The sequence below is a fragment of the Olea europaea genome, chromosome 10 (genome assembly GCF_002742605.1).
Source record: "Olea europaea var. sylvestris chromosome 10, O_europaea_v1, whole genome shotgun sequence".
NCBI classification, from domain to species: Eukaryota; Viridiplantae; Streptophyta; class Magnoliopsida; order Lamiales; family Oleaceae; genus Olea; species Olea europaea.
The window spans coordinates 31,875,468-31,886,995 of NC_036246.1; the positions used below are offsets into that span (position 1 = coordinate 31,875,468).

At 36.8% G+C, this 11,528-nt stretch overlaps 1 protein-coding gene across 2 annotated transcripts; it reads left to right on the forward strand.

Annotated features, from left to right (window-relative positions):
- The first annotated feature begins 7,984 nt into the window (after window positions 1-7,984).
- LOC111402731 (BOI-related E3 ubiquitin-protein ligase 1-like) lies at window positions 7,985-9,138 on the forward strand. Of its 2 annotated transcripts, none has more exons than XM_023031073.1 (3): window positions 7,985-8,167; window positions 8,238-8,466; window positions 8,531-9,138. In XM_023031073.1, exons 1-3 carry the CDS (start codon window positions 8,112-8,114, stop codon window positions 8,960-8,962), a joined length of 717 nt encoding a protein of 238 aa, XP_022886841.1. In that variant the 5' UTR covers window positions 7,985-8,111; the 3' UTR covers window positions 8,963-9,138. The 2 variants fall into 2 exon arrangements, with proteins under 2 accessions (XP_022886841.1, XP_022886842.1); XM_023031074.1 differs by having other exon boundaries at window positions 8,264-8,466.
- Window positions 9,139-11,528: the final 2,390 nt, after the last annotated feature.

The following is an 11,528-nucleotide window of genomic DNA, read 5'->3' on the forward strand; positions in this document are numbered from 1 at the left end:
AGATGGGCTAGTGTCTTTGATATACTTGGTCCTACAAGAAACAAATAGAACCGACCCCACATTCCGCCTATTTAGACCATACTCCCTCCTATCTCCTTGAGCTAGCCACATCTGTTCAGACCTTCATCAGTGGAAAATCAGCATCAACAACTTCAACCGGGAGCCACAATTGAGCTTGCCCATAGATACATGCATTTCCCACCTAGGAATAGGCGCGAAAGACGAGCTGCATTATCTTGGATGCGGGCTAACCTAGATTGGCCACACAAGAAAAAAAGGTATAAGCCTAGAGATATGTCCCCGTAAAAATGGATCACTCCAGGTAAAGTCCTAACACAGAAAAAGCCGCTAAGACATATAACTGCCAGGTCGGACTTCACGATCTCGGTAAACATGAGTCAACCTTTGCAGTAAATTAGTGAACCAAGTGTACAAGCCCCACAGAAAAATGATTTGCTGTCTACTCCATCCCATCCAAAAGATATAGTCGAGGAATGGAAATCTTGAGAACTACCTCTATGAAAAAGGTAAAGGGCCTCGCCTAAAAGGATGTGAGCCAATTTTGGCTACCTCAGGATAGATCCTCTTGCGGAAAGAGGCACCCCATAACGTCAGCCAATTAGAACTAGCCCCTCAACAACAGCGATGAAAAAGTGCGATCTGCCATCTTCTCCAACCAAAGTAGCTCAGGCATAAGTCTCATAGAATTATATTGCCTAAAGAAACTTTAGCTCAAAAGGTAAATGCTAACTCTCCTGTTAAGGAGCTAAAGATTTCAACCCCATCCAAAGAGTAGGGTCAGAATGGGTCAAAGAAGGCATAGCCCCATCCTATGTATAGTCTCGAACCAAATCATGAAAAAGAAGCGTGTTCAAAGAAGAGGTGAAGATAAAAACACCTCGACAGAACTGCCAAATATGGAAAATGATAAGGGAAGACCCCACAAAGGACCACCCCCAAAACATGCAGACCCCCTTCGACTAACTGGGAAGGAAGACTATGCACTAGCCGTCGGCTTAGCTTCGCAAAATCGAAAGAAATGCACATAACATGCCAAAGAGCTTCGAAAAATGAGGACCTCAGCTCCCTTCATACTGTATTTGAAATGGGTAGCTTTGGTACATAAGTTCAACTCTTTCATCAACAAAAACTAAGTTTACTTCAGGGCTTGAGACAAGATCTACTATAGATACCTCTGCAAATTTTTATTAAGTTATTTCATTTTTAGATCCTCGTTATCTCAGCATCTACGTTTGAATTTGGGATTGTTAATAGCTTGTGTATAACATTATGGCTAGCATACTTCACAACCCAGTACATCGTTCTTACCGATATTGGTATACGTGTCATTTTATATTGTTGCCGGGCATATGACCTGATATAGTCTAGTCCACACTACAAAGAAGACACTGTTGAAATCCTTGACAAAATGTATGGCAGTTTCCGAGGTAACTTCTTTGAAGGAATAAAGAAAGTAGCCCAAGGAACACGGCCCATGGAGGCACTTTAGAATATGAGCTCAACAGAAAATGTCGATGAAGGTTAGCCCAAGCACAATGGTACCTCCAATACAGGGAAGCAACCATTTCTCACCATTTGGTGTCAATCTAATTCAAATTGTGTTAGTTAAGGTTGTCAAAGACAATTTTCTGCTTTGGCAGAATATGATCCCGCCCATCACACAATCTTGAAAGTTGTATTTTGGGTATAAATGTATGTCCTCTAGAATTTATTGGTGCTCAAATCATTGGAGATGCAAGAGTTAGATTTGAGATGACAAAAAATCATCAATATAGTCAATGGATATCCACAGATCAACTATTGATGGGATGACTTTACTCTTCAATGACTCTTGACGTAGCTATGAGAGTTATGGGTTCCAACAAGCTATAAACTACAGTGAATGAGAGTTATGTCATTCAAAACAGATCCAGGATAACTTTTATTATTGGGAAACTCCAAAATTCAAGAAAATGAACCATAAGTATTAATCAATATCTAAATAAATGGAAGCTTTTGGTAGACAACCTTTCGATTGCTGGTAAAATCATTCTTCACCTAGATCTTGTGACTCAAGTTTTAGCTAGTTTGGCTGAGGAATATACACATGTTGTTGTTCCAATCAATATTAGGAACTCCATACTTTGGGAAGAACTTCAATAAACTCTCTTGACCTTTGAGAGTAGACTTGAACATCTCAATGTTGTTAAGAATGAAATAGCCATGATCAAACTTGACCAGACATCAGTTTACTTCACTTAAAGACCAGGATCAAACAAGCATCATTTCAAATCCTGCAAGCTCAACAACGGTGGGAGATCCTCAAACTACAGTAACTTTAGAGGTGGAAGAAAAGGTAGAAACAAGGATGATAGCTTCAATAGTAATGACTAGCCTATTTATCAAGTATGTATCTTTCTTGATTACAATAAGTCTCATAAAAGCTATAAGTGTCTCAGCTCAATAGGAAAAATGTACATTTCAAGACATGTTGAATTCAATGAGTCCGAGTTTCCATTTGAGTCTAAATTTCTTGCCCAAAATCAGTCAAGCCCTATTGTACTTGAAACAATTCTTCTTCAAATCTTGTCGATACAACTTATCTTGATGCAACCCGAGCTATTTATTCCTTGCCTCCTAGCTGAAGTGGCAATGATCAGCCTAACAGTATTAGCAATGTTGAAGATGATGAAAATACCTAAGAGTTGATCAGTGATATGAATAAATAATGTGTGGAAATAGAAGTTGATTTGCCATAGAACAATGAAAGACTTGAATTAGATAGTTATGTTGATCACACTAGTCATCAACAAGTCAACATTGAGCTAAGATAGAGATATAAGCAAAGGTTCGGTGATCAGTTACAATACCCTATGATTACTAGAGGAAAGCTATAGTGTTTAAACCAAAAGTCTAATTAGGTCGATCAATTGAATAAAAGCTCGAACCAATAGAACCTAAAAATGTTACCGAGACTCTAATTAATAAAGATTAGAGAGAAACTATGAAAGAAGAGTTCAATGCATTGATGAAGAAAAAACTTGGAAACTTGTACCTTCATCACATTTTATAACATAATGGGAATCAAATGGGTTTTTAGAGAGAAACACAATCCAGATGGATCAATTTAAAGGTTCAAAGCAAAACTGGTAGTTAAAGGATTTCATTAAACCCCTGGAGTTGATTTTGATAAAAAATTTATTCCAATTATCAAAACATCAACTCTAGGACTTATTCTCACTTTTGCAGTACTAAAAGATCATTCAATCTACAGAACTACAGTAGAAGGGTTGCAATATCTCACACACACTAGACCTGACATCTTTGCTGTAAATAAATTGAGCTAGTTTTGCAATCACCAACATTAACACATTGGCAGGCATTGAAGAGAGTGCTAAGGTATCTAAAAGGAACAATAGATCAAGGGTTGTGGATACAAAGAAACAATTGATTAACTTTGAATGGATATTTAGATGTAGATTGGGCTTTCTGTCCTGATGACAGGAGATCAACAACTAGATACTACATCTATGTAGGAGATAATTTGATAGCTTGATCATCAAAAAGCACCACGTCGTTGCTAGATCAATTACAGAGTCAGAATATAGAGCTTTCACATCTGCAACCTTAGAAATTGCCTGGATTCGACCTTTATTCAAAGAACTTCAATTGTTACAAGTGTTAATAACAATCTTATGGTGTGATAAGTATTTTTTGGCCCATATATATCACACTTAATTTTAAATTGTTCCTTGAATTAATAAATGTTAAATATGGATTTTAAAATGCTATTTAAATCAATAGAATTTTTTTAAAGTATCTAAATTTATTTATTATTTTAACTCCGGGTCGACTCCGGTTCAACTGTTTGACCCTTGAACCTTTACAATTTTCGGGTCGATGACTGGTTCGATTTTCAAAACATTGATATAAACCTCAGTCTATTATAAAGGACTTACGCTCTTCATCTGCTGGGTGTATTAGTATCTAATTGTAGCTTAAGTAGGTATCCTCGAAGCTCAACATTTTGTGACCAGTAGTCGAATCAACAAGTTGGTCGATTCGTGGTAGTGGAAAACTATCCTTAGGGCAGGCTTGGTTAAGATTGAAAAAATCCATGCATATTTTTCATTTCCCGTTGTGTTTCTTTACTAGAACGGGGTTCGATACCTACTTCGGATAGGTAGATTCCCAGATGAAGTGATTATCAATCAATTTCTTGACCTTATCTTTCAAAACATCATATTTTTCTTGGTTAATGACTCCTTTTTTTTGCTGGTGAGGATTAGAATTTGGATTGACCCTCAGGTGATGGCAACTAATTTTTGGATAAGTGCCAACCATGGTGTCATACTTCCATGTAAAGACATCCAAATCTTCACGTAAAAAGCATTTCAAATTTTTTTAGCTATTGTTGGCATGTCTTTTTTGACCTACAAGGACTTGGAGGGGTACCAATGATCTACGGTAAAGCTCTCCAACTCTTCAATCAAAGCTGTCCTAGCTCGCAATCTATTATACATGGATCCAGCTCATCAAGACATGTCACTTCTTTAGTAGCTTTCCTTTCTTCAGGGGTTGAATATACTTCGAAAATAGCCTCTTCTTTGAAGCTTCTATCATTTTGACGTCATTTAAATGTTCAGGAATTTACCCTTGCACAAGGTCATCATTCTCATCAACGTCCATTAAAACAACATTGGCCTCCCTTAGCTCAGCTTTACTAGGAGAGTTGGAGTTGCACTCCCTAGTGATTGTGGCTATGCCATTTTCTGTTGGAAACTTCATACACAGGTGGTGAATGGATGTTACAGTCCATAACACTTTTAAGGCTAGTCTTCTAAGTACTTCGTAATAGGCAGAGCATTTTTTGAGATAAAAGTCCTCAATTTGCCCTAGTCCAATGATCTCTCAATTCTTCATTGATGATCTCCGACCTTATCATTTTTAGCAAGGCATCATAATTTGTAGGGTCCTTATTTTGTAAAGCTCTCTAAAAGAGAGAGTTCATATCCAATCTTCCCCTTAGGACCATTAGTGCCTCCCTATCTATGACTTGCACATAGTAAGTAATCTTGTCAATAAAACGAGACAGAAAATTTTTTAATGACTCATTTGTTGCTACCTCATATCCTAGAAGCGTTGTATTGGTTCTTCACTCTCTTTGTTTGAGGTGAAGTTTTTAAAGAAAGCTTTCTTAAAATCTAGCCAGCTTCAAATGCTTCCCTTTGGGAACTTGGTGTACCATACCTTTAGATGGAAGGCTCTGCACTTCATGGAAGGATAGTTCTCTTAAGCTCATGTGGGTTTTGAAACTATTGAGGTGCTTTGTAGGATCACATCTTCCATCATATTTGGGTATTTTGGGAAGCGTAAAGTCGTTCAGGATGGGAACGTTCATAATCCCTTTTGAAAATGGCGTATTGTCATCATCATCAAGGTCGCAGGAACTCTACGGCTCATTAGAGTCTTTGTCTTCTCTTACTTGTATTTCCTGAGGTCCTACTTGATTTCTTATCTATTCTGCCCTCCTCTCATGCCTTTTTCTAGGTGAAGGATTCAAAGGCATGTCAGTATCACCTTGTTGTTTTATCTTTCAAAATGTAACAATCTCTGCTGCCTATTTCTAGGTTGCCTTAGGCTTAACCTATTGAAGATACTAACTGACCTACGAGGCAGGTCTTCCGAATCATAGCTTGGAGGAAAGTTGAATGGGACCTTGTGAGGTCAATTAGTGGCATAGTTGGTGGATCAACCTCAACTTCTCTTTCTTGAAGGCCATCTTCTTTGTTATATTGTTGGCATCCAGCCATTTGGCTCTGAACCTCATCTTCGTTGTGGTTATTAATTTCCTTGAGATATATCTTGGAATGCATTGACTGAGCTGTATAAAGAGGAACGGGATACCCTCCCTTTCCTTGCATGTTTCTTATCAGCTCCTGCATGGCAAGGTTTTATTGGGTTATGCTCCTCAAACTGGTAGCCATGGTGGCTACTTCTCTAGTGAGTTTAACTGCTATTGTGGACCCTCCTCTTGATTCTCCTCACCTATGCGGTTAGTGGAATTGATGGCGAGTTGCTGGAGCAGCATGCGACTGTATCCCTTCTTCAGGGTATTCCCTAACTCTCCGAGGTGCTGACTCGTTATTGGAAGAACTTATGGTAATGTTTCTGTACAACTTAATTTATTGGCATCGTAATTTTCTTTTGTTCAAGGAATTTCCAGGGCGTTGTTAAAAAGTAAGTTTGAAAGAATAGTTGGTGATTCTTTTATTCAAGAACACCTCATTTTCTTCAATGGCAAGATGTCTTCTGAAACAATGATTGCTGGCCTTTAAACACAAGATTCTCGTGGTTGAATGTATTGTTTCCAACAGACGGCGCCAGTCTATTGACCCCCTTTTTTGCAATGGCAATGTGGATAACAGATGTCGAGCCCACTTGTGCTTATGCATGCAATTTTCAACACGTTTCCATTGAAATAACCAATCGGAGGATTTTTGACAACAACGGACGTAGGATATGCTCAAACGCATGAGACGAATACGTTCGAGCACCAGCAATATGGTCGAAAAATAATTACCAATGGACAAAGGATAGCACTTCAGTTAAAGAGTATCTTGTTCCTTTCTTTATTTTTTTATCTTGTTGACTGCTAGCTATCCTTATCTAGTATCTTCACGTGACATTGACGCAGCCTTCAATAAGTGCCTCGGACATGAGGTGTAACACACATTATTAAAAAAAATTTCATTCCATAATCTCCCTTGACCCTTCCCTTATGGAATGGATCAATTACCAATTATGTTTCTCTAACATGAATTCATTACCGAGTAAATAAATTTCTGTGAACAGAACCATTAATACTATATTAATTAAAATTTATACTCTCTCATAATTAGTTAATTACACGTAATTGAGTCAAATTTGTGTTACTTTCCGAGTTTGGTTGTCACTTGGATTTTATAGTACGTAATTTATATTCTTCTGCTCTGAATTTATTGATAGATTAGACTTTTCAAATTTTTTAGTTTAAATCTTGAGGAAAATCAATCTGCATTCCAAAATTAAATGAATAATTAGATCTCCTTTTTCTATTGGAAGTCCAAGCAAAATGAATTGTACGTCAAAGGACAAATTTAATAAAAGTATACGTTTCTACAATTTGACTAAGTTTCCTAAATTCTAGCGATGTTGTCAATGAATCCGTCTCTAGATTGAATGAAATAGGTTATTCTTAATTTATTTGATTTGTTACCAAGTAGAACAAGAGTTTCATGTACAAAATTTAATTTCAAGGATGCACCACTGTGTTTTGGTACATTCTTCAATTCAGGAAATAATTTTAATTAAATTAATATAGCAAGAATAAGGAAAAAATAACTTTTATTTCTCTATAAAATTTTTGCACGCGACAATTCTCAATTAATGAACAGGGACAACCTTGTATGATATATATATATATATATATATATATATATATATATATATATATATATATCTCATACAGACAGATTTTATTCCCTATCTTGATGGAACATATTTTCCGATTTATCTCTCTCACATAATTCTAAGGGTGAGACGGTAGTAACCCTCAAGGTTGGGGTTCAACCTTTATTTGTGTGTGTGCGCGCGCGTGTTAAAAAGGTGGGTCTCAGTCAGGCGGCACACCTTTTTCTACTATTTAAAACATAAAAAAATTGTCCGCATCTGCATCTGTAACCACACCACACCAAACGTGCTGTATGTGAGACGTTTGCCTTTAACTTGGACTAGAATTCTGACGTGCGATGACGTGGCATCCAAATTCACTGCCACGTCACTCTGAAACAAATGTTGATGCTGAAACAAGATTTTGTATTTATTATAACAATAATAATGCAGTTCCTGAAACAAGATTGTGTATTTATTATAACATATTTATATCTTAACAAAATTTGATTAACATTTACCTAATCACTGTATCAAATTTTTCCAAATTCACTAAATTTTAGCTGTACACTATGAATTGTATTCCCTTTACATTTTTAATTGTCTCCATCCACAACCAAATTCTTAAATAAATACTATAAGACCTAATCACTCTCCTCTTCCCAAAAATAAAAAATCTGATGGCAATTGAAAAAAAACATCTGAATTTCGTACCTTCGCAAGTTGTCCCTCAAAGGTATATGCTTTCAAGTTTAATGAATCCTGGTTGTTTGTTTCTGATATTTACAAGTCAAATAATATTTCAGAGGTTTGATGAATTCTTCATATCAAGGTGGTAGCGCTTTAGCGTATATGCTACAGAAGGGTTCATCGGGCGTTCTGGCTCTAGGAAAACGAACCAGAGATTCAACGGATAGGTTTTACGCCGCCACATCGAATAATCAATTCCCATCAATCGTCGGCGACGGTGTCAGCAACGTTTTTAATCAAGTCCAGAATTACCGGTTGGACATCGATAGCATCTTATCTCAACATGTAAGGCTTTATTTTGATAATTTATGTTACAAAGAATTATTCTTCACTACTTTTTAATTCGCAGACAAAGAAGATAAAAATAGAATTGGAAACGAGCCAAAACCATCATGCCAGAATGGTTGTCGCAGCAATAAGAGAAGGTGTAATGAAGAAACTGAACGAAAAGGATGAACAGATTCAAAGAATGGACAGGTTCAATTCAGTTCTTCAAGAAAGATTGAAATGTTTGTTTGTCGAAAATCAAATGTACAAAAACTTGGCAGAGACAAATGAGGCAGTGGCCAAGTCTTTGCGTACCGACATGGAACAAATCCTAAGGAATGTTGGGGATGGTGGCCGAAGGGCCGAGGCGGAGGATGCCGAGTCGTGTTGCGATAGTAACGCCTGCGAGAAAGAGAGCAAGATGTGCCACAAGTGCAGGAAAAAAGAGGCGTGCGTGTTGTTGCTACCGTGCCGTGCCTGTGTGAGGTGTGCGGTGGTGGGTCCAATCAACTAAAAGAGTGCCTAGTATGCAACACTCGTACGAGTGCAACATTGAATGTTAACATGTCGTTTTAACATATTTTCGTCATCGATATTAATTAGGTGGGAAGAAAGAAAAAATAATCTCTAAAATAGACTTTTAAGGAAAGTAACCGTTTATTCTTGCCATTGCTAATTTATAGATTTATTTTAAACACCTTTATAAAGTTGCCATTCTCTAAGAGATATGTTATTCAAAATTCCTGATTTCAATCACCGGTCTATATGACAACTTCAAATTCAATTAAATACAATATCATATGACTCATTTAATTGAATCTATCAAGTATTGACACATAGATTGATGCTAAATAAAATTATTCACATCATTACTATGACCTATGCATTAATTTGTCCTCCCAAATTATAACTTAGTAGATAGAGTGTATATTTTTACGAGAAATATTATTTAACATCATTGGTGTTAAACACCAGTTTAGGTGACAGTAAGTGTAATTAAATAAATTGCTCTTGTTTGATTCTCATTATTTCTTCATTAAAATTAAAAATATGATCGTTATTCATCACATCAAACCACCAAATTTGAATTTCTCTCTCTTGTATGAGGTCCATAACAGATATATTTTTCATTCTCATTTTTCAAAAAATGAGAAACAAACGAGGGTTATATAATTTCGTATGGTTGATGCAAATCATGAGAATGACAAAGACACCCTGTAATTCCGCAATCACCCATAATTCCGTAAACAATTGAAGAAGACTTTAGGAAGCTTACGTAATTGTTGCAATTTCGTCTTTTATTCTGTTTATTTCTTTTCGAGTTTATTACTTTCCTAGTTAACTTCTTCCTAATTTATTACTTTCCTAGTTTGGGATGGAGATTGGAATATCAGTTTGTTATTTAATGGAGGATGGAAAATAATGAAAGTAGTTTTTGGCTATTCAATTCAGTTTAATTTTCTTTGGAGTGATTCCAAGAATATAGAGAGATTCTATATTCACCATACTACTGGTACCAACGTGAGATTGATCTAGGAGTTTGGTACCAATTTTTGGTATCAAAGCCCACAACTCCCAGGTTCCTTTATTACAGTGTTTCACGTCCCATGCCTGTAACCTACAGTGGCAATTCATACGCCATGGCAAGCAATCAAGATCCAAATGACCAACATCCAAACACCTAGAACACAGACCAGCCCTAGTTGCAGCACCAAATCGATCAGATCGCCACAGCGTTGGAGCAGCTTACTCATCGACTAGATGTCATGGAGGGGCATTACGTTCGAAAGGAGCAGGGGCCCCTTAATCGGAGAGGGCACAGAGCACGAGCAGCCTCGTATCCAACATCTTAGGCAAAATTTTCCCTGAGGTCGTGCTGGTCATGGTACAGGTTATCACCCTCTGGATGAACTGACCAAGAGAAGGAAGGTTGATGAGGTTGATGTGCCGGATTTTTTTGGAAAATTAAAGCCCAACGCTTTTGAGGACTGGCTAACAGCTATCGAGGATTACTTCAATTGGTTTGTCGTATCGTAGGATAATGTTGGAGACGACTTATAAAAAGAGTTATGCAAGGGTTGGTTTTTGATATATTTGTTTGACCAGTTTTAACCTACAAGAGCGTGATCAAAACACAATTTATATGAATGGAAATTTGGACAGAGTTTCGGTATCACGATTACGCAAAACAAGGATTAAGAAGGAGTAGAAATGGAGAATAATCCAAGGCGAAACTTTATCTCATTCCTTAAGGCAAATTGTCCCGCTACGGTACTCACAGTAAATGACATTTATCTTTCAAGATATAATGAATTCACAACTTGTGGTAGCAACACTTCAAACCACAAGAAATCGACGAACTTTTGACAAAATTTTCCCTCTACAAAGGAAATGCATGAAAATGCTATGGAATTAGAAATGAGAAATTGCAAGAGGAGAATGAATATTCAATGCAATTGGTGTACCCAAAATCATGTCTATATGGTCCTATTTATAGATGTAGAAAGGGTGCAAATGAAGTAGTGTGTGGCCAAAACCTGCATCCTTTTGAACATTTGCAACATTTGGCCAAAACCTGTATCATTTCGAAAAGTCGCAACACTTCATTTCTTTCAACTTTGGTCCGCAATTTTTCATTCATCCGAAATTCGTTTCTAGATTTCAAATATATCATGACGATCTACTCGACGAGTAGAATAAGTTGGTCTATTTACTTTTATAATTTGACTATCGGATCAAATTCGAATATTTGGTCGAAGTTGACACGTAGTCACACCTTTTCATTTCCCACTTTTGCACACCTTTTCATTTTCCAAATTTTGTTTAATTATTTGAACCAATTCCTACAAATAAAAAGGTTCTATATGTTTGGATGAAGTTGAAAGGACTTGCACGAGCATGGTGAGGAAGTGTGGAAGAACAATAATGTTGTACACGATGACAAGCAGTCTCTAACTGGGAAGAGATGAAGGAGCGACTGAAGGAAAAATATTTACCCGTTGACTATGAGCAAATGATGTTTGAAGAGATGTTGCAATTTAGGGATAGCTTTCACGAATTAACTGTCCGTAGCAAGATTG